The sequence below is a fragment of the Hyperolius riggenbachi genome, chromosome 11 (assembly GCF_040937935.1).
Source record: "Hyperolius riggenbachi isolate aHypRig1 chromosome 11, aHypRig1.pri, whole genome shotgun sequence".
Classification (NCBI taxonomy): Eukaryota; Metazoa; Chordata; class Amphibia; order Anura; family Hyperoliidae; genus Hyperolius; species Hyperolius riggenbachi.
Genome location: NC_090656.1, coordinates 220,732,725 through 220,756,720, shown reverse-complemented (window position 1 = coordinate 220,756,720; position 23,996 = coordinate 220,732,725). Strand labels below are relative to the sequence as shown.

The 23,996-nt window shown below is 44.9% G+C and overlaps 2 protein-coding genes across 5 annotated transcripts in view; one reads left to right on the top strand and one right to left on the bottom strand.

Annotated features, from left to right (window-relative positions):
- Window positions 1-23,996, bottom strand: part of LOC137537658 (CD276 antigen-like) — a 401,520-nt gene that overhangs the window by 310,382 nt on the left and 67,142 nt on the right. The gene's annotated exons all lie outside the window — the stretch shown is intronic.
- The window catches only part of LYVE1 (lymphatic vessel endothelial hyaluronan receptor 1), a 34,079-nt gene continuing 21,291 nt past the window's right edge, over window positions 11,209-23,996 (top strand). Inside the window, exons 1-2 of one of the 2 annotated variants that reach the window (XM_068259576.1) lie at window positions 11,209-11,380; window positions 18,246-18,414. In XM_068259576.1, the coding sequence (XP_068115677.1) occupies window positions 11,296-11,380; window positions 18,246-18,414 (254 nt within the window). In that variant the 5' untranslated portion in view covers window positions 11,209-11,295. Of the gene's footprint in view, window positions 11,381-16,302; window positions 16,490-18,245; window positions 18,415-23,996 lie in introns of those variants that run through there. The other variant, XM_068259577.1, reaches the window with a different exon arrangement.

The window sequence follows — 23,996 nt, the reverse complement described above, 5'->3', positions numbered from 1 at the left end:
AGAGCTGGGCTTAAAACCGTACCTTAAAAAATAAAAACAGAAACAACTAGATAGTGTAGTATGTACTGAAAATGGAGTAGGTAAACTGTACTCACAAAATTAGGTGGCTTAGGCCTAGTTAACATTAGCATTTGCCAACGGAACCGGCCATATGGTGGTGTTGTCCGTTCCGCTGAACGGACAAAAAAATGCAGCAGGACCGACTTTTCCGGACCGCTCAGCGTAACGGAAACGGAAGGTTTTGCAGCACAATAGGATCCTATGGAAAACGGACGTTTCACAGCACACTGGCTGTAAAAACAGACCGTTTTCCAGGATCCAGATGGCCGGATACATACGGCCGGCTCCGCATAAAACCGCAGATGTGAACCGAGCCTTAGGTAGGCAACCAACCAATAAGGCATGTGGAGAACTCCTGTCTGCACTTGGGTTAGATGGATTTTCTTAAAGAGAAACCATGACCAAGAATTGAACTTCATCCCAATCAGTAGCTGATACCCCCCTTTCCCATGAGAAATCTTTACCTTTTCACAAAAGTATCATCAGGGGGCTCTGTATGGCTAATATTGTGGTGAAACCCCTCCCACAGTGTGATGTCAGGACCATGGACCTGACAGTTTTCTGTCTGTGAACCTCATTGCATTGTGGGTAATAACTGCTGTTTTACTGTTTACAGCTGTTTCCAACTGCCAAAAAAGCAAGCACCATCTCCTTCCAGTGACATCACCTGCCAGCAGTAAAAATGTCACCATGGGATAAATGTCAGAATGTAAATCAAGAAGAGGAAAGATTTTACAATGGGCAAACACTGACTAAATTATTGTAAAAATTAAGCACTTTTTTATTACATTATTTTCACTGGCGTTCCTCTTTAACCTTCTTGGCGGTAACCCCGAACGTAGTTCGGGGTAAGCCGCCGGAGGGCGCCGCTCAGGCCCTGCTGGGCCGATTTGTTTAATTTTTTTTTTTGCTGGACGCAGCTAGCACTTTGCTAGCTGCGCCAGCACCCTGATCACCGCCGCCGCGCGCCCGATCGCCGCTATACGGTGCGGCGCGCGGCCCCCCCCCCCCCCCCCAGACCCCGTGCGCTGCCTGGCCAATCAGTGCCAGGCAGCGCCGAGGGGTGGCCCGGGACTCCCAATGACGACCCGACGTCATTGACGTCGGTGACGTCATTCCGCCCCGTCGCCATGGCGACGGGGGAAGCCCTCCAGGAAATCCCGTTCTTTGAACGGGATTTCCTGATCGGAGATCGCCGAAGGCGATCGAAGAGGGCGGGGGGATGCCGCTGAGCAGCGGCTATCATGTAGCGAGCCCTGGGCTCGCTACATGATATAGAAAATTTTTTTTTTAAAATAAACTGCCGCGCTGCCTCCTGGCGTATTTTTTTATACCGCCAGGAGGGTTAAGTTGTGGTTGCTCACTTGAGTGAAAAGATGACCACTAGTGGAAATGCGTGCAGTTGAAGACCTCCCTCCAAAGGAGGGTAGACAAAATAAATAGCAGGAAAGAGGCAACCAGGTTGTAAAAAAGAGTTAAAAGCAATAAAATGAGAAGAGGGAGGGGGGTTGCCTCAGGGATGACATGGAATTAATTTGAAAATTTGAATTTTTTATTTGCACTCTGGCAACACGTTTTGTGGGGATGTAAAACCCACTTCTTCAGACCAATTTTCCATGCCTGCTGTGTGAACAGCCGAGCATTGAGCGCCTGTAAGGCACACTTTTTATGCATAATTAAATTTAAAATAGTGTTGCATGATATGCATGCGAAAAGTGCCTGCTCTTGCAGTGGTATGGGGCATAATTAATAGTGGAATCGCCATGTGATATACTAGGGTTGTTTCTGGGCAGTTTAGATGGCTGTAGACCAAGTTGCACATTCAGATGTTGAATAGATGAAACCAGGAGGTGTATTAATTAAAAAAAAAAACAAGTTTAAGTAGAATTGAGATTCAGCAAGTTTATGAACTAAATCATGAACCAAAAGCATATTCAGTTATTACCATACTATGTAATTACACCTTACTTATTAACTCACAATATATCTCTCCTTAACTGACATAACTCATGATTTATCTCTCCTTATCTGTTTATCTCATGCATTAGCTCTCCTTACAGTTAGGGTGAAAAATAAGAAAGCTTTGTGAATCGACCACCCTGTCTCATCTTCTAGGCCACTACCCACCATTTCATATGCAAATGTAATCAGCAACCGTAACTTTGCATTTCCGTGTAAATTTCGCATCATTTTGTGCCAACTTTAGGGGTTAATAGCAAAGCTGTCACCAAAATTGCAACGTATGTTAAGGAGAATAGTGGAAACAAGGTAAAACATTTTTAAAAAAAATAGTAAAAATTGTAGTTTTTGAGAAAATCAATTTTGAAAATACAAAGGAAAAATGGTTTTTAAACAATCTACAAGGTATTTTTGTAAAATTCTTTTTCTGGCTTGTTGCCACTATTCCCCTAAACATACATAGCAATTCTGCGTGTGAGGGTTTGCTATTAACAGCTAAAGTCGGCACAAAATTACATGAACATTACGTGAAATTACTAATGGATTACACAAAATCAATTGAGTTTCCAAATCGTAATTATGTATGGCCGAAATTTTGCATAATCGTAATTGGCCAATTCCGATCATCGCTAGTGTCCACCACCACATTCCTACACACACATACACAGACACACACACTGGGGTAGAGGGTTGGATAGAACTGTCCGAGAAGTCTGTTAGGCCCTCCCATTTATGGTGCATGCAGCATTGCAAATTCATTATTACATAGTATAAGACACCAAGGATGCAGCCTTACCATACAAGCATTCTTTGAACTCCCCTATAATTTTAGATTTGCTGCATTTTTTGTAAAGTGACCCCAACGTTGGTTACGCTTTGAGAACATTGGAGGAAGCCAAGTGCCCCAATGTTCCTGTCTCGTCCTCATTGCTATCTACCATAGTTGTTTTTATCATCCTGTTATCTTCACTACTCGGTAAGTAATGGAGCTGGAACAACTGCCCCATCGCTCACTGGCCATATCTCAATGGCCACAAGTTTATTCCACGTCAGTTATTAAAGGCTAAGTGGAGCTATGACACAAAGATTGGATAGCCTAATTTCAGGCCTTTTAATGGTCGCATCTTCATCTCAGGGAGAGAATTCAAATCAAAAAAGCTTTATTGGCAGGACCAAATACCTTTAGTGTTGCCAAAGCAAAGCAGAGTAATGCATGTGAGGAGGTAGTTTTGGGAGTATAGGGGTGGGGAGGGTATAGGGGGCAGTATAAAATGGTATGCAGTCCATAGGGTATCATGTTCCTTTAAGTTGGTGGGGACATGTTGGGCTGCGACAGTATTTGCACCATTGTTTCCTCCTCCCCCAGTAGGATGACATTTCCTCACCTCATCCATGGAGTTGAAATCCAGGATGTCTGTGGATGTGGGCGGTCCTCACAGTTGCGTATTTGCTGTAGTGTAGCAGGAAGTGGTGCCCTGGTCATACTGCCTGCACAGCCTCTCCTCCTTCCTTGTCTGTCTGTTCCACCCTGACTCCATCTCAAGGCTGTGGGCACTCAGAGGGTACAGACTCTGACTGTGGGGTAGTGTAACCTCTCCAGATATAGGGCCATTGTGTACTCCCTCTGCAGAGAATCCTCTGTCTCCCCTACTGCAACATGGAGCAATAAGTGGCCAGGGCAGAGCTTGGGAGATGCTTATGAGTTGTGACAATTCCCATAAAGACTAGCGGAAGTCCCATTCCTGCTCATGCACTGATTTAGAGGCTTTGTTTACAGCAGTCAGCTAGGAAATGGGATGTTTAGGTTACATCTTGGACCTAAGCCAGGGTTGCCCATTGGTAGATCATCATCTTCCAGTAGATTGCAAAGGACTTCTGGGTTCCACACCACTTGCCTCTCTTATTCAGCATCTTTAACTTGGATGAGCTTAGTCCCATATGCTATCTTGAAGTTTTGGACAGCAGTGTAGATGATTATGAAGTTGCAAGTGGGGTAGTGAATCATTTAGAAGCATCATGTGCTACTGCTGATTACAATTTTCCGGGACACTGAGCATGAAATTGTAAGCATGACATCATTTTGACTCTATTTGGTCAAGCACTGTTTTATTTGGCTTAATAAGGAGGACTCTATGATATGCATCTAACTGACTGCGGCCTGTGGTAATCCCTGTTGGACTTCCGCTGTGCAGTTGCTGTAGTCGTCTGTTGTGGCAATGACAAGACAAGACACAGAACATTTATATTGTGCTTTTCTCCTGCCGAACTGTCGAAGTGCCAGAGCAGCAGCCACTAGGGTGCACTCTACTGTATCGGTGGTAGCAGTGTTAGGGAGTGTTGCCCACGGTTTCCTTACTGAATAGGTGCTGGCTTACTGAACAGGAAGAGCAAGATTTGAACCCTGGTCTCCTGTGCCAGAGCACTTTAACAGTACACTATCCAGCCACAACAAAGTCCCAGAGCTGCAGGCAGCCATTAGGGCGCACTCTATAGGCAGTAGCAGTGTTAGGCAGTCTCGCCCAAGGTCTCCTCACTGAATAGGTGCTGGCTTACAGAAGAGGAAGAGCTGAGATATGAACCCAGGTCACCTGTGTCAGAGCCCTTAATCAGTATACTATCCAGCCACTGTAATCATTGATGGCGGACTTCCGCTGTGCATGAACTACAGTCGTGGCTTGCATCTTCAGGTAGATTCTACCTACATCATTTTCACTTCGTAATTTTCTAAGTAGCTCCCAATCTGATAAACTGTGGGCACTACTGACCTAATCTTTACATACTTATGTAAAGAATAAGGACCTTGTAAACCCAGTAAAATAACCCGCAGTGACTTTTGGCTTCCTGTATGCAGCACAAACATACGTTTATGGAGACAGAGCCAGGAGGGTCACACAGGTCATTGGCCGATAGTCATTTGCTGCGCTATCTTCAGGGTCATTGCTAAGGGCAGAACCCTCCGGAAGTCCTTCAATCACTTGTTTCATGCTTAAATGTCTAATTTTAGTCAGGTGGTGTTGCACAAAGGATATCCTGTGATCGCTGTGATGGATACGAGGGATCCCTGGTTGCTGAATTGACTTAAAGTAAACCTGTTATGGCAAAAAAACCACAGAGGCTACTATAGTGCTTTTTCCCAGGATGTTATGTTGCTGATTCCCTAAATCTCAATGCTTACGAAGAGCTCATTCCGAGTATTATTTTTCTGTAGTTTTAAATACATATGGGTGTGGCCATCTACAAGTAGGGATAGTCAATGAGATGCTAAAAATTCCAAGTTGATGAAAATGTTATGCTTATGGATGCAGGTTGGGAGTGTATCAATCGAATGCCAAGCTGATCATTTTGATTAGTCAAGTTCCAAGGTTCATACATTTTGCATTTATTTGGAATTATTTCACTTTTCATTGACCCAAACCTATCTGCATTAGCTTGTGTTGGCCCCAGGGCCGAGGCCAGAGAGGCTCCAGCCTCAGGGCGCAGTGTAAGAGTACAACTCAATTGGCTAACATTCCCCTATTGAGTTTGAAGCAGAGAGAAATTGAAAAGGGTATGCATGGCAGTGACTGCAAGCCAGATAACTAGAGATTGTGGTGTTAGGGGATAGGGGGCCCTGGGGTGCCTCTTAGTCTAATAGCAATCAGTGTGTGACGGCTGGGGTGGGAGGGATGGAGGGGCGCACTTTTGGTGTCTCAGTCTTGGGTGCTGGAGGACCTTGGCCCGGCTCTGGTTGGCCCATGTGAAGGCCCATCTCTGTCCACTGTATTTCTGATCGGTGAGCGATCGATGGACTAATTGGGCTGTGATCATCACATGTAGGCCTAGCTTAAAGGGTGAACGCTGAAAAGAGGCACTGCAATAATTTGGGCGCTGGGTTAAGCTGAAAGTAGAATATCTATAAAGTTACAGATAATCTACTATCAGGCACTGGCTAAGACCAATACTAATTTGACAGATATTTTACTATTACTTTACCTAACCCTCTTCTCACATTAACCAACTTTCTTCCTACTGGCTAGTGTACTGGTTAAAGAGAAACTTCGACCAAGAATTGAACTTTATTCCAATCAGTAGCTGATACCCCCTTTTACATGAGAAATCTATTCCTTTTCACAAACAGACCATCAGGGGGTGCTGTATGACTGATATTGTGGTGAAACCCCTCCCACAAGAAACTCTGAGTACATACTCCTGGCAGTTTCCTGTCTGTGAACCTTGCTGCACTGTGGGAAATGGCTGTTTACAGCTGTTTCCAACTGCCAAAAAAGCATGCAGCAGCTACATCACCTGCCAGCAGTAAAAATGTCACCATGTAACAAATGTCAGAATGTAAATCAGAGATTTAAAAGATTTTACAATGGGCAAACACTGACTAAATCATTTATACATAATCATTGTAAAAATGAAGCACTTTTTTATTACATTATTTTCACTAGAGTTCCTCTTTAAAGAGAACCTGTACTGAGTAAAAATATTTAAAATAAACACATGAGGTAACTTCAAATGAACATTACATAGTTACCTTGCCATCAGTTCCTCTCAGAAGCTCATCATTTTCTTCTGACAATAATCCCTTCCAGTTCTGACAATATTTTGTCATATCTGAAATATATCAGTTGCTGTCAGTAAAATATCAGTTGCTGTCAGTTATAGCTGAGAGGAAAACTGATGTACCAGGTAATGTCCATGTTTCCCTATGGCTCAAGTGGGCGATGTTACAGTTTAACTGTGTGCTGACCAAAAAGTTTTTATGGGTAATGGCCATTTTCAAAATGGAGGAAGGAAAATTCCCTTGATCACAGTAAACAAATAGGACGCGGAGAAAGACACTGAGGAGTCGACTACATAGAAGTTAAGTATGACTTGTGTACGCTTATTTTGTCTTTTAATTTTCAGTTCAGGTTTTCTTTAAAGAGGAACTGTAACGACAAAACGGCCCCTGGGGGGTACTCACCTCGGGTGGGGGAAGCCTCAGGATCCTAATGAGGCTTCCCACGCCGTCCTGCGTCCCTCGGGGGTCTCGCTGTAGCCCTCCGTACAGCTGTGACGCAATATTTACCTTCCTGGCTCCTGCGCAGGCGCTCTGATGCCTCTCGGCGCCGAAGTAGGCGGAAATACCCGATCACCGTCGGGTCTGCTCTACTGCGCAGGCGCAAGTTTCCGGCGCCTGCGCAGTAGAGCGGACCCGACGGAGATCGGGTATTTCCGTCTATTTCCGTGCAGAAAGTCGCCACAGCGCCCCCGCTGGAGCCAGCAAAGGTAAATATTGAACTGACAGTCGGCACAGTCGCCGGCTGTTCGGAGGGCTGCGGCGAGACCCCCGTGGGACAGAGGACGGCATGGGAAGCCTCATTAGGATCCGGAGGCTTCCCCCACCCGAGGTGAGTACCCCCCAGGGGAGATTTTTAATGTTACAGAGTCTCTTTAAGGGCTCTGCCTCAAACACAGGAGACCAGGGTTCGAATCCTGGCTCTTCTTGCCGAGTGGATCAGTCAAAACCAGCCTTATCAGCCTGCCGACAGACTGTACACACGGGCAAACTGTCGGCAGAATGGCTGTCCCATGGGCGGGTCTAATGACCCGTCATTTGAAGGAATCAGGCATGTGTATGCACCTTTATACAGGTGGAACTCTCTCCCACTGAGAAGGAAGATAATGGAATCCTATGGGTCAGGAATTGGACATGTGACTTTTTTATACAGGAAAGATATGCTTTGTTGTTTTTTAACAGTCTGATGCCTACAGCAGGGACACTTTAGTGACTCATCAAAAACAATTTCTTAGTGTTAAAAAAAAATATTATTTCAGTCTAAATTGAAATGGAATGGCCCTTATTCAGTTCACTTTTTCTCCTAAGTTTTCTCCTACCAGATAATTTTTCATCTGTTTAAAGGGAACCTTAACTGAATGGGGGGTATAGAGTTTTACTTACCTGGGGCTATTGCCAGCCCCCTGCAGCAGTCCTGTGCCCTCGGCGCCGCTCTGGAATCCTCTGGTCCCCCGCTGTCACTTAGTTTCGTTTTTGACGACTCACCAGTCGCCGGCCGCCATGCGTATTATTGGACGCATTCACCAATGCAATTAGCGCTATTGCGGACCGCAACGCGTACAAAAATACGCGTTGCCGCATTCCGCACGCGTAGATATGCGGCAACGCGTATTTTTGTACGCGTTGCGGTCCGCAATAGCGCTAATTGCATTGGTGAATGCGTCCAATAATACGCATGGAGGCCGGCGACTGGTGAGTCGTCAAAAACGAAACTAAGTGACAGTGGGGGACCAGAGGATTCCAGAGCGGCGCCGAGGGCACAGGACTGCTGCAGGGGGCTGGTAATAGCCCAAGGTAAGTAAAACTCTATACCCCCCGTTCAGTTAAGGTTCCCTTTAAATAACTTTTCAGTACTGTACAATAGAAAAAGTACCGAAAAGTAGTTGAAGAAGTACTGTCAAAATTATTCTGAGTATTTTCTTGCTTGCTGATCACTTTAAAGGCATTTTATTTGTAAGGTGTAAAAACCTAGCAGAAAACTTAGGAGAATTTAAAAGGGCCCAATTAAATTCACTTTCTATCCTTATTTTCCTCCTAGGTGATATTTTCACACCTAATCATTAAAATGCATTTTAAGCCACCAGCAAGCAAAAAATTACTCTGAATAATTTTGACAGTACTTTTCACCTACTTTTTGGTACTTTTTCAATTGCAGAATGCTGAAGAGTTATTTTAAACAGAAGATTAAAAATTATCTCCTAGGGGAAAACTTAGTAGGAAAAGTGAATTGGATCAGGCCAAAGTGAATGAAATAAGGGTGAAAGCTTCCCTAGCATTCGTTAAAAAGTTTTAACTATCGAAAGCAGTTTAGAAAATCAAAATTGTTTTATAACCAAAGTCTGGTTTTTTTTAAGTACAAATGAATGTTTGATTTATTTTTGTTATTGTTGTTGTGTCGGGGAAATGATGTGCATTGTAAATTTGTGGCCCGGTAGAACCTTTTGCTGTTTAGTAATTATTATGATTTGAAGCTTTTTAATGTGTCCTGTATTTTAGTATTTGTTGAGTTATAACCACAGATGTATTTTGTTGTTGATGATGATGAAGATGTTGTTTTGCCCTGCACAGCACTGAATGGTACCGACCTGCAAAGAGGAAGAATCACTATTTTTTTTTCTGTAGAGTATTTAAATTTTTAGTAATGTTCAATTCTGCACACATTGTGCTCATGGCGTACTGTAAGATATACCACATACTTGATTGGAAAAATAAATAAAAGAAATAGAATTTAAGGTGCCGTGTGTATGTGATCTGTTATCCCTAGAACAAGAGCTAGAAGAACGTGAAGAGCAAGACGCATGCCTACTGGGGAGGCGGCCCATGAAGCCTCAGGTGGGCCCCAACTTCTTATCCTGCCTCCCTCTGATACAATCCCTGACCTCCCTCCTGGAGCAGGTGTTGTTGTAGCCACTCTTGTTATAGGTAGAAGGAGTCACAGTGGACTTACTATTATGTCTCACTTTGTCCGTCAAGACCTAACCTCAATGTACAGAGTAAAGTGATTAATATAGATCACTAGTACACAATAGTCATAAAATGCTAGTGACTTATTGATTAATAAAGCACTGTTGTAGTACTATAAAATAAAATTGATCCTGTACACGGAGGATGTCAAGGGAATATACTGAGGGAGGTCTTTAATGATCCCCCCCATAATCAACGTCAGTGGGGTGTAGCTTCCTTATATAATCGCATATAAGCCTAAATTTTCAGCACAAAAAAGTGCTGAAAAGTTACCCCCCTCGGCTTTTATGCGAGTCAGTGGAGCAAAACAGATGGTGGAGCAAGTTTTTGTTACTGGCAGAGAAGCGTAAGGATCGTGCACTAGTGATCCTACTCTTGCCAGTTGGCTCCCTGCAGTGCCTGTGCCCCCCATACCCCGCAACATGGTGCGCAGAGTGCGCTGCTCAAGACTACCTGGCTCCCCCAGCTTGTGGAGCAGAGCATGTCAGAAATGTGTCAGCGGTGCAATGATCGGGGCTTTTTCTTGTGTGGCAATCTCTGTTTCTCATATCTATGACGCCACCTTGTGGCGTCTTCAGACGCAGCTGTATAATCCTAGAGGCACATCTGGCTATGGGCAGAGGTGATGACTTGTACTGGGGGCACATCTGGTTACCGTGGAGTGAGCTATACTGGGGAGGAGGCTTATACGCGAGTCAATCACTTTTTCCTGGTTTCTGAGGGGAAATGGGTACCTCAGCTTATACACGGGTCAGCTTATATGCAAGTATATACTGTATTCCCTCTGCTAATCCCTCATTATTGTGATCTCTCCTCCAATGTGGATCAAAATAGATAGATTGCTATCAAGAGGGTGCAGGTCGGTATCTATCTCTCCACACCTGGTCCACTGTTAGCAGAACGTGGGTCCAGTGTGCAGACAGATCCCCCTTCCCCAATCAGTAGGTGTATAACAAGTACTAAGAGCAGTACTATTCACCCACTAGCTGCTCTAAAGACCTTCACAGAAGGCATAGTGTAGAAATCACATGAAAAGAGGGTGCATAAAAATATACAATGCAAGTGTAAATCTCAACATGTTTCACCCATAAACAGGGCTTCGTCAGGAGTAATATACCGTACACAAAATCATAAATAAAATGACTTGGGCTATTGCTGGGGGAATCTCTGTCTGCTGGTGGGGGGATCTTATGTTGTATTTATGATTATGTTATTGTCATTTTATTCATGATGTTATTTCCACTACAGTTCCTCTTTAAGTATTTTTAGATGGATGTAAATATTCTGCTATATACTATCTGTAGTGTAGATATGTGCCTACAATCTCTCAGCAAGTTTGTACCCAGTATAAGTACAGGAAATAAAGAACACTCTTTGTTTTCTTTTATTTTCACTACTTGCATTAGTCTTCAGCCTTTCTTTTACACTCTGTCTAATTACATTAAAGACTTTTCTTCATTTTTCTCTACCAGATGTTTACAAGTCCTCTTTAGACTTCTATTATCATTTCCCCTCTTTTTTAGCTGTCTGATTCAGCACTATCTCAGTTTTCCAGACAGCTGTCCACCAAAAATGTTCAAGGGCTTCCTACGTCACTGGTTCCACCCATTGTCCTCCAATTGCCAGGAGAACCGAGACTTTATGAACTGATTCACTCATTCACAGGTTTATTGTTAAAGTGTGGAGTGCAAGGTTCATACATCCTTTTACCAGAGAGGACCACAAAATCCCGGGAGTATATAACTCAGTTTACAGCCTATAACAAGATGGATTGCTGTGTTGGTTTTATGCTTATGCTGATGTTTTTCCTCCTAAGGAATTATGTAACCTACAGCTCTATAGATGTATCAGGTATGTACGACTTAACTGGGTTTTTATCTCTATGCTGAAAGTAAAAGGCGACATGGAGAGACTGCATTATGCTGTCAAAACTAGAAAATGGAATAACTGATGTGGATCCTTCTTTATAATAACAATGAAGCATTACAGACTACATATGAAGACAACAGATAATTTAAACCAGGGATATCCAACTCCAGTCCTTTGGTGTCTAGGATGGACCAAGAAATGGAGGAATGTGTTCTACTTGATGAACGACACCTTTCCTGATTCAGTCCCATCAATTCATTTAAGCTGTGCCAAAAATATGTGAGGACCTTGGCCCTTAAGGACTGGAGTTTGACATCCCTGCTTTAAACCAAGCCTAGGATCTTTAGGTGAAGACTGGACACTCAGATAACACCTCTTACACCATGGCCACGGTTTGAATTTAAAATGGAAATCTTATTCATTGTGCGTAGAATACACAAAATGGATTCAGCTGCTTGAGCAAGAGAATCTAGCCTGCTTGTAGGCTGACTTAGAAATTTTTGAAAACTCCGAGCTAAAGAATTTTGATCCTAATGAGCAAGTTGAAGGTGAAAGTTCTATGTACAGTATGTATGTTCATATTCTGTGGTTGGGTCATTATGTTTCAGGTGTAGTGTCCTATTTATAGAATGTAATAGAATTCTATGGTGAGCCTGTCTAATGGTCATCATGTCATGTTGGGCAAGTGAGGACAGGATTGGGAAACACTGCACTGCACGATCTGGCCATTAAAACAACCATAATGCAATTCTGTTACACTCTGTATGTTGAACTCTCCCAACACGGCACAACCTTGAAAAAATTCACCTCAACCACCTAAATTAAATCACATAACCACAGAAAGATGGACATGTCCATTGGTTAAATCATGTTTGGAGTGTAGTGTTCTATGGATGGAGTGTAATAGCATTGTATGATGGTCACATCCAGTGGTTAAATCGTGTTTGGAGTGTAGTGTTCTATGGATAGAGTGGAACAGAATTGTATTATGGTCACATCCAGTGGTTGGATCGTGTTTGGATTGTAATGTTCTATGTATGGAGTGTAATAGCATTGTATTATGGTCACATCCAGTGGTTAAATCGTGTTTGAAGTGTAGTGTTCTATGGATAGAGTGGAACAGAATTGTATTATGGTCACATCCAGTGGTTGGATCGTGTTTGGATTGTAGTGTTCTATGTATGGAGTGTAATAGCATTGTATTATGGTCACATCCAGTGGTTAAATCATGTTTGAAGTTTAGTGTTCTTCTATGGTTGGAGTAAGTATAATAGAATTGTATTCTGGTCACATCCAGTGGTTGGATCGTCTTTGAAATATAGTGTTCTATGTATAGAGTGTAAAAAGTATTGTACTATGGTCACGTCAGTCGTTGAAACGGGTTTGGATTGTAGAGTTCTATGGATGGAGTGTCATAGAATTGTATTATGGTCGTGTCCTGTCCAGTGGTTGGATTGTGATTGGAGTACAGTGTTCTATGGATGGAGTGTAATAGAATTGTATTCTGGTTACGTCCAGTAGTTGGATCATGTTTGGAGTGTAGTGTTTTATGGATGGAGTGTAATAGAATTGTATTGTGGTTATGTCCGGTAGTTGGGTGAAGTTGACAGAACAGTGTTTAAAGCTAAGTACACACCATGCAATTTCCACTTCAGACTTTATTTCCAATCAAGAAAATGATTGGATTGAACAAAAATAACTTACTGACTGCCAGTGACCTATCCCAGCTCAAAATAGACCTCTCAATCAAAAGCAGATGGGACATGCTGAAAAATATCAATCAAAATACTGACATTTGGTCCTTGTTTCTGTTCTTTCAATTCATTCTCAATCAATACTGAGTTGTTTCTATATCAGATCGATGTAAGATCTGAATATCAATCTGATCACTCACTTGAATTGGATTTGAAGTGAAACTTGCATGTGTGTACCCACCATTAGGTATAGAGTGTAATAGAATTGTTACGATGATCATGTCCAGCAGTTGGGTCATGTTTGTGGAATAGTGTTAGAGTTGTATTATGGGCAGCACGGTCGCGTAGTGGTTAGCTCTCTCGCCTTGCAGCACTGGGTCCCTGGTTCGAATCCCAGCCAGGGCACTATCTGCAAAGAGTTTGTATGTTCGCTCCGTGTCTGTGTGGGTTTCCTCCGGGCACTCCGGTTTCCTCCCACATTCCAAAAACATACAGATAAGTTAATTGGCTCCACCTAAAAATTGGCCCTAGACTACAGTACTTACACTACATAATATAGACATATGGCAATGGTAGGGATTAGATTGTGAGCTCCTTTGAGGGACAGTTAGTGACAAGACAATATATATATATATATATATATATATATATATATATATATATATATATATATATATATATATATATATATATATGTCGGCGCTATATAAACACTAAATAATAATAATAATGTTCAGTGTTCAGGTTATGTTAGCATAAGATTTTGTGGAGATGTATAGAGAGTAACATTTTTGTATTATAATCCCATCTAATGCTCGGATAATGTCGGAGTGTAGTGTTCCACAGTGATGAGCGAAAATGCAAATATTCTTTTTGCATACATTTTTGTGAAAATAATGTTAACTACGATTTTCAAGCAAAAATACCATAAAAAATAAGTCTTGTTGTTTATTGCGGTAAAGTATTGTGTTTTCACGGTTTTCGTGGTAAAAAACGCAAAAATATAAGCTATTTTCGTGAAAATGTTCTCAAAATCGAAAATCGCATTTTCAATGGGCAAATGGCTTTGGCGAAAATTCTCAAGCCACACTGGTGTTCCATCAATAAAGTGTAATAGCATTATGATGTGGTCTTGCCCAGTGGCCGGGCAATGTGGGATAGGTAGTTCTATTCTTTGCCTAGAATGTAATAGAGTTGTATTAGTGTCATGTCCAGGGATGAAGTCATGCTGGGGATGTAGTATTAATAATTTATGAAGTTTTATCTCAGCCCTCTGTATGGGAATATCACATTTGTTACAAAAGTGAAGATAAACTTTAATAACCTCCAAGACCAGTCCCAGGCTGGGTAGAAACAAAGTCAGATGAAGTCCCTTCTCTTTCTACAGCATTGTTGGTTAAAATAGACCTGAACTCTTGCACAGGACAGAGGGAAAACAGAGAGAAATGCACCTTGTATGTATTTAGAGAGTTTAGCCTGTCTAATCCCCCTTATCTGTGACTAATCCCAAGTTGTATTATGATCCCTTAGCTGTGTCAGCTGACTGCCACTGCAGAGATCTCATTTTAAACGATGTTTAAGTGTACCAGAGATGAGATTTAATAAAAGTTTTATACATACCTAGGGCTTCCTCCAGCCCCATGCGCACGGATCACTCCCACGCCGCCATCCTCCGCCTTCTCCACCTTTAGTACCAGGTCCCGTAAGTTCTGCCAGTCGCAGCCAGTCTGCGCAAGAGACGTGCGCTCTTTACGTATCTCTCTGACGGCTTTCCAAGGATTACTTCTATGAACTACCACTCTCCATAGGCTGTCATAGCGCCCCAGTGAGGAGAGGCCGTCTTGGAGGAAAGGGGTCCATATGGCGGCAGCAAAAAAATGGAGGCAGTTGGAGCACCCAAAGCCCTCATCCCCAGCCGAGGTCCCCACAACAACTAATCTTCCCTCCCTCTGATACAGGGGCCCATCCTTCCAGATCAGGTGGTTTTCTGGCTACATGTTATGGGTGTGAAGATCACAAGGGAAGGGGTATATAAATTAAGGGGGCAACATCAAAGTTTTGCTGGGGGAGGACATGATTTGTAGGTATGCCCCTGCAAGAAAATACTACAAAAAAAATTCTGGCCAGAGCTACAGGGCAGGAGTAGACCAGTGCACAAGTGCAATGAGAACAACTCCTCAGGACTTTTAAAACAATGTGCTTTTTACTGCTACGTTTAAGAATCAGAATCTTTATTTTCGCCAAGCACGACTGGGTCGAGCCCGGAATTGGGCTTGGCATGTACAGGGGTACTGATACATGAAATAGTTACAGATACAGGACAGGACATGCAGTAGGAACAGAGCATTATATAGCATTTATACAGAGGGAGACAATGTGGCATAAGTACCACACAAAAAAACCCAGCAAAATAACCCAAAAAATACACTTGAGCTGGAGCGTTGTCTATGTGCAAAGTGCCTCAGTGCGGGCATGGTATTGTGGGTTGGGGATGGGCATATCCATGGAGAGAGTTCAGAAGTTGACAGCCGAGGGAAAGAAACTGTTCTTATGTCTTGAGGTCCTGGTGAAGATGGATCGGAACCGGGGCCTTCGTCTCGAGGGGAGCTGACTAAAGAAGTGGTAGCCTGGGTGTGAGGGGTCGTTGGTGATCTTTAAAGCTCTGGAGTTCAGCCTGGAGTGGTAGAGGAGGTCTAGAGTGGGAAGGGATCTCCCGATGATCTTCTCCACTGATCTAATGACCCTCTGCAGTTTGAGCCTGTCGCTGGTGGAGGAGCTGGCATACCACACCAGGATGGATGAGCATAGGACAGATTAGATTGCGGCGGAGCAGAAGTTTGTCAGAAGCTTTTGGGCCATACCAAACTTTTTCAGAAAAGAAAACTCTCTGTTGGGCTTTCCTCTGTGTTGAGGTAGTGTTGGCTTTCCACCTCAGGTTTCCACCTACGTTTGTGAGTAACATTACAAAATTTCTTTATAATAAATCAAAGGTTTTATGCTATGGAGTGATGCATAGTCCCTAGATACTATAGTACCTGACTCTTGCTTCTTGTGGTTTGAACAAGGGAAGCAGAGAAGTATCCGGAACTTTCTGGGGAACACCTGGAGGGCCTAGCAAGGAGCTGCTTGGTCGGTTGTTGGTCAACAGTCACGGGCAGTTCTCAAGCTGTCGGTTGGGGTGGGCTGCATCACCACAGGGTGAGCAAGAGGCATTGGCAATGTAACTGATTGGCTGCAAGGTATGGTGGATGCGTTTTGCAGTGTTGACAGATAGCTGCGCAATGAGAAGCTGTTTCTTCTTTCTTTGGAGGTAACCAGTCTGGAGGACTTGGAGAAGGTGGAGAGTAGTTTTTGAGTGCGTATTGCTGTCTGTGGATCTGGGCAGTCAGTGGACTAGGTGAGCATGCCACTCTAGTGTCACTCAGAGCACAGTGGAGGCTGGTGACCCTCTATTCTCACCCATGGGTGTGAGGATATACTGGGATGGGAGGTAACCTCTGGAATTTGTATTGCAAGCAGATTGCATTATGTGCTGTTTTCTTCTTTTTTGTTGCATGTAAAATCTGTAATCAAACACTGTGGAACAACAAGGATCACTGTTGATAGAATGTAGACTTTTTCACTGGAGGCGCACTGTAAGGGCTTGTTCACATTAAAATCGCTTTTGGGTTTTTTAAGCGCCGGCGATTTTCAAAATCGTCCTAAAAGCGCTTGTGCAATAATCCCTTATGAGAGTGTTCATATCAGCGCGTTTCGACTGCTTTCCGCTCAGCAAAGCGCTTGCCTGTACCATTTTCTGAGCGTTTTGGCTCAATGGAAACTATAGGGAAATCGCTAAATGCTTAAAAAAGTGCTTTGTATAGTGATTTCCCGAGCACTTTTAAGAATAAATACGTTGTATTTATTCTTTTCCGGGTTAAAGAGTTCACTTCCTGATTGACGTCAGGAAGTGACAAAACGAATCGCTCATCAAAAGCACTTAGAAAAGTGCCAGCCTAAAATCCCTAATGAGCAGGTAAGCACCAGGAGGCGCTAAAAAAAATCACGAACAAATTTATGATGTGAACAAGGCCTTATAAATAACTATTCTTAGCAACATTAGCAACTGTGAATAGACTGCAGGAGCTCTACCTAGGCAGCTCTCCATATAGTAAACACTGAGGCCTAACCCTTTAAATGCTCCTTGCAAAAGTGAAATCAGGTTAAAATTTCAGGGGGTTTTAGGATTTGCATAAATAGTAATGAAGATTTTTTTTCCCATAAAGGTTATCATACTGTGGATAGTCTTTTAGGGCAGAAAGGAAATTCTGGGTTTAGTTTCACTTTAAAAAAAAACTCTTTTGTGTTCCTCCTGGAGAACCATGTACCTCTGACGATGTGGCTGCAAGCCATGAAACAGCTGTGAAGTAGGGGGGATTGTCCCCTTGGATGGATCACTGCTGCTATTAACCCTGTAAACTGTTATTTGGCTACAGGGCCAAATTTTTACTGCCACTGGGGAAATGTGCCTTCCCTAGCCTGGCAGGCTCAGCAGGGTATGCAGTGTGGGTGTCAGGGAGCTTTTATAGTTACCTGTCCGGATGGCCGGATCAGCTTCTTCTTCCTCCACTGCAGCAGCTATGTAATGCCAACATGTCTTCTCTGTTCTGATCACATGGTATGACATGTGATCGGGACCCAGAAGACCTGTCGAAAGTTCAGAGCCGCTGGTGGAGGAAGAGAAGCCGTCCGAAACAGGTAAATACAACTGCTCCCTCCAACCCGCTCGTTTTGAGATTTGCCGGCAAAGGTTTAGAATGCACAGCAGCTTTTACATGAAACTTTCATTTGAAGATGCTAATGGATTAAAGGGCAGTCAGTCCTATATCCTGTGTCCATTCTGTTTTTCTTTGCTGCTGTCAAAAACATTGCAGTACATTTTGCACATGAGCACAACTTTGTTTGTATTTTTGACACATTTGTAATTCGAGTGTTTGTTGTAAGTAGGCAAATGGCTGTATAAAAGGAGGTACCACACAATGAACTTGGCTGTGATGGAGGACTGTGTTGTCCATTTAAGACCGCATCCCAGTGCACACACCTACATTTACCAAACCTCTTGCATTATCCGAATGTGCCATGACCTCTCTTACAATGCTGTCTCTACTTTGCAGAACTGACAATTTTAAAATGCCGAATAGCTGGAGTGGTTCTGGTGGAGAGGAAAGGTTCAACAAAGTTCAATTACACCATGGCGGAGAGCACATGTGAGGCGCTGGGGTTACTGTTCGCCAGTAGAGCCAACCTGGAGAAGGCCAACAGCTTTGGTTTCGAAACGTGCAGGTAGGTGGCCAAAAATGGCAGTCTTTTTAGCTAGATGTGCTAGTGTTGGTCTTTTTTTTTACTAAGGGTGTATCGTACACTGAAATAGGGTGAAGGATGGAAAGAGCAAAAATCTGCTAGTAAGTATCAAAAGTAGAGCAACAGCTTTAGAGCCAGGGACATAACCTTTCCAGAAAGAGGTGACTCTGTGACATAGTTGATACCTCTCCTTGCACCACTGGGTCCCTGGTTAAAATCTGGGCAAGGACTCTATCTAAGATACCACACAGTCCGAATATTGGTACAAGCAGGGCATGATTTACCACAAGGCACTGTAGACAAGTGTCTACAGGGCATACGTATTGTCACGTCACCGATGAGTTGGGCGCCTGGAGTTGTTGCAACGCGGAGGTAGATGTAGATGTAATACGGGGTCCGGTATTTGCCGGAGCTCCGAATTACCCTTACGCGCCCCACACAGCATTTAAACCAGAGCTGACTGAGCTTGAGTTCTGCGTAGGGGAGGCAGACTGGGCAAGATGCTGCAGGGGTAATCCTACCATGCAGATACTTTACTAACCCAACCCCCTATGAACAGCCCTCTGTACTAATGGACCAACGTGAACAGATGAATTAGTTAACATTGGATCCATTTTCGTCCATTCCATTACGGTCCGCTAAGGGTTCTTTTACGCCTAATGTGTTTTAATGCGTTGCTGTAACGATTGCGGAATTGTTTCCGTGGTCAGCGCACAAGATGCGTGCTGACACAGCGGAAATCCTCCACAAGCGTATAATTTGATAGAACCCAGCTTGGGTGCAATGCACCAGTAGAGGGCAATTCCCACCGGCAGATGGAGCTGTGGAGTGCAGACGAGCACAGCCTCTGCACGGCCACAGATGCCAGTTGGGAATTGTACGAATGAAGGCAATGTAGGGCTGAACAGCCCTTAAAGAGAAAGAGCACAGAGAAAGGATGAATGTGTGTCCACCAATCTAGTCGCCACCCAGCGACGGTGAACACACATCAGCAGAAACAAAGTAAGAACGCAATCGCAAAGACTGGCGATTGCCAACAGACACAAGACCGAACAGGACAGAGCACGAGAGTAGCAAAAGGCACAGCAAACAACAATCAGGACATTAAGGAAAATAACAAACGCTAACTAAACGCGAACACCGCACTCATTCGCAACAGCGAACAAGTTTAAGCACGATCACCGCGCGTTAGGCGCCCAGTGATAAGCGTGCTACCCTAACCAATGTAACACAAACACGAAATAGAGAACGTGAACGCTTGCTAAACGGTTACCTCACCGAGCCTACAGCAAGCGTTCGTACAAGACAAGACAGAGAGAAGGAGCAGCCAGTAGCAACTGCAGCTCTGGCCTACACTCCCAGACAGAGTAGAGAAGGAACCACCGCTGCTACCGCTAGAGCGAATGCGTTCCAGACAGACAAACAGATGGGGCTACCAGTAGCAACCGCTGCTCTGGTTAGCACCCCTGAGGCAGAATACAGAAGGAGGCACTGCCACCACCACTAGGGCGAGTGCGATCCAGACAGATGGCGCAGCCGGTAGCAACCGCAGCTCTGGCCTACACTCCCAGACAGACAGAACGATTTCCTGACGACCGCCGCTGGCGACAGGACAATTGCTGCAACAGAGAGACAGTACAGGGCAAACAGATAATACAACCTGACTGCACTAGAAGGGCTGCCTAGTGCAGTCCCAAGTAATTACTCTAAGATAATCTTTAGCAAGCAAGCAAGGCTGACACTCCAGGTGAGTTAGCAGGAACAAACCATTATGACCAGCAAGGGATTCTGGGAGAACATGGTATTTATACTGCAAGCCTTCAAAGGAGGCAGCTAGGCAATTTGCATGACAAGTGTATGCAAATTCCTCAGCAGAGCAACTCTGAAACTTGCAAAGCGACGACAGGTCTCTTTTCCAGAGACCTGCAGCCCTCAGAGCTAAGGAATGGACAAACAGCTGTCTGCCCGTGCAGACAGCTGAGCAGATCATTACAGTTGCTAAACGTTGCGTTTTAATGCGTTTTTTCCTTTATTGCAGTGCATTGTGAAAAAACTTCAGTTTTTCAGCTTAAAGTGTGACAGAGGCCATAGGGAAACATGGACACTGGACTGCACATCAGTTACAAATGACAGCAACTGATTAAAGGGAATCAGAGAGGAATACAATTTAAAAATAGAAAAAGGCTTTTATACATACCTGGGGCTTCTTCCAGCCCCATAAGCCTGGATCGCTCCCACGCCGCCATCCTCCGCTTCCTGGAACCGCCGATACCGGGCCCGTCACTTCCGGCGGACGCGGCCAATTGTCCGCATCACAGGGGCTCCCTCCATACCCGTACGCATGAGGCTGCGCAGTAGGCAGCCTCATGCGTACTTGTGTAGAGGGAGCGCCGTGTGATGTGGAGAATCGGCCGCGTCCGCCGGCCGACTCGCAGCAATGGCGGGACCCGGTACCGGCGGATCCAGGCAGCAGAGGACGGCGGCGTGGGAGCGATCCGTGCGTATGGGGCTGGAGAAAGCCCCAGGTATGTATAAAAGCTTTGTTTTAATCATCTCTGGTTCTCCTTAAGTATAAAAGGGCCCTAAGGACTCTTTCACACTATACGCTGAAAAACTGAAGCTTAAAGGATACTACAGCCCACAGGCAGGGTTGCCAAGCGTCCGTCAAAAGACGGACTGTCCGTACAAAAGCTCTCAAAATAGAGCTGTCCGTACTGCCCGTATTTCCTGGGCAGTCGTCCGTCTAAAACTGCATAAATTACTCGAATCTGTTCTGCGCATGCGCGCGCTCTTTTTCCCCCCTCCCTCAGTCTCCTCTCAGCTGCCCTCTCCTCCCCGGGTGTCCCCTCCAATCAGCTCACCTCTTCTCATCTCGCTGCCCAATAAGAGATGCAGCCGGGAGGGAGCCGGCCCAGCCCACAGCAGCGAGAGTCGAGTGTCACGAGGACGGCGAGGAGAGAGAGGAGCTGAGGAGTGCGTCACACGGGAGGCAGCCAGCCAGGTCGGATGAGGTCGCAGCACAGACAGCACAGCACTCACTCTGGGGCACACACACACAGCACAGCCGCCGAGCCACCACGCAGCAGGGCAGGACTCAGTCAGGAGGAGCAGAATCAGCAGCAGCAGGACCAACCGAGCACTGCAGTGCGAGCACAGAGCAGATCAGCTCAGCAGCCTGACTCGGCAGAGTGAGTCTCCTACAGCAGAGAGCAGAGCAGACTGATTGGAGCCAGCCCGCCCCACCCCCACAGCTCAGCAGCCGCCATCTGCCAGTTCCAGCCAGGAGCGACCCGACCAGACCAGTCACCAGGCCAAGGAAGGAAGGAGAAAAACACTAACAGCCAAGTCGACCCAAGCTAACTGTGAGTCTCTGTGAGGGAGAGAGGCACCCCTAGGGGCTGGCCTGGCTGGGAGTGGGAGCCTGGGAAACTGAGTGAGTCTATGGGACTGGTTGGGGCGGGGACAGGGTGAGAGTGACTTAGTTGGAGCCAGGGCAGCCAGGGACTGGGAGGGAGACAAACAGCCGACCAAGCAGTCTACAGCAGACTGATTGGAGCTAGCCACAGCCCAGCCAGCAGCCGAGTCGACCCAGCACACTAAGGCTCCCTGCACACTGCAAATCCGTTTTCCGATTCCGATTCCGTTTCCGATTCCGTTTCCGATTTTCCTTGAATACATTCAACAGAAAAACGGATCAAAAAAACGCAGCATGCAGTTAAGATTAAAAATCTGAATCGGAATCGGATGTAAAAACAGATTAAAAAGCGGAATCGGAATCTGAAATGCATGCAGTGTGCAAGAGGCCTAAACTGTGAGTCTGTGAGGGAGAGAGGGGCACCCCTGGGGGCTGGGAGTCTGTGGGACTGGTTGGGGGACAGGGGGAGACTTAGTTGGAGGCTTGGAGCCAGGGAGGGAGACAAACAGCCACCCAAGCACACTCACTGTGAGTCTGTGTCTGTGTGAGAGAGAGGCAGTGGGGGCTGGGTGTCTGTGGGACTGGTCTGGGGGTCCAGTCAGTGGGGGACAGGCAGGGGGAGACTTAGTTGGAGGAGAGGTGCTGTGCTGGCTGCCTGTCACTGGAGGGGGACTGGGCCTGGTGGGGACTGTATGATAGGTGGTGGGTAAAGTAATGTGAGTTATGGTTGTCAGGAATGATAGTGCAGGACAGGTAGGCAATGTTGACTGTATGGTAAGGGGGTTATGGCTGTTAGGGAATGATAGTGTAAGTAGATAATGCTGACTGTATGGATGGGTTATGTGAGTTATGGCTGTTAGGAATGGTAGTTGGGGACTTTTTGTTCTGTGAGCATCATCATGGCATGCCAATTGTAGTCCTGCACAGCTATCATCTGACAGCATGCTGCCTGGGACTTGTAGTGCACTGCCCCCTCTTCTTTTACTGACATGATTGCAATGCATGCTGGGACTTTTAGTGCTCCTCAGACAGAGGAGGGTACTGAACCTGCACTGCAGTGCCCCCCTGTCATCTGCTACTGACAAAGCATGCTGGGACTTGTTGTACCCTCACATCATCTTCTAGTGACAGTCAGAGCAAGAGCGTTCTGCTTTCACCTGCCGCCAGCCAGAGAGAGAGAGAGGCCACACAGCAGCATTCTATGACCAAGCGAGTGGGTGAGTCTGAGAGTCAGTCAGTTTGGTCACTTCACTGGTGGTGATGCTGGGTCCCCCCTCCCTAGTACCCTGAGTGTTACTAGTGCCTGGGGGATTCATATGGTTTTGTTTGTTTTTAAAAGCACTTTCAAAAATGCATTTGCTCAAACCAAATACTTAAAATGGTGTGTTAGCAAGTAAGGAGTCTGGCTAGTGGCTGGTATCTTACTATTGTGACAGTTAGGGAATGCTTTTGGAAACAAAGAAAACCCTGGGAATCTGCCATTAGATGGACTAGTCCAAAACCTGTCAGATATTTAACTGCTTGCTTGTTTTGCTGTACTGGTCCATTAGGAATTCAGTGCAATTTAGTTTTTATTGAACAATGTTGCTGGTACACTGGTTTCTGCAATGATGCCTGAGATCATTGCTGTTTAAAAAAACTTTTTGGCATTCTGTTAACATTTCAGTGCAGTGTTGGTTTTGTTCTTATTGAACAATGTTTTGGGGAATAATGCCTGTGGTTAATGCTGTTAACAAGAATAAAATCTGTTCACAACAGTTTTTTGTTTCTCTATTCAGTTTTCGGTTTAACTTTGATAATGCCAAAAAGACATTTGAAAGGTTATATCTATATATGCAATCTTACTTTGGGTAAGAAAGTCTTCTCAGTTCAGGAATGCTGTTTCACATGAGCCTTATGCAGTAATCACCTGCTTCAGCTATATTTCTCTCCCCCCCCCCCCCGAAATAACAAGAAGTTCCCTAAAAAGCCCGCTACTGACTCCGCCCCCTGACTCCGCCCCTGTCCGTCCAAAACTTGGGGTGTCCAGATTTTTTGACCAATTTGTCCAGCAAAAATAAGAAATTGGGTTGGCAACCCTGCCCACAGGTTGTGGTAAACTAAATGCAGCATGGTGTAGGGAGAAAAAAAAGACATACTCACCGCTCCC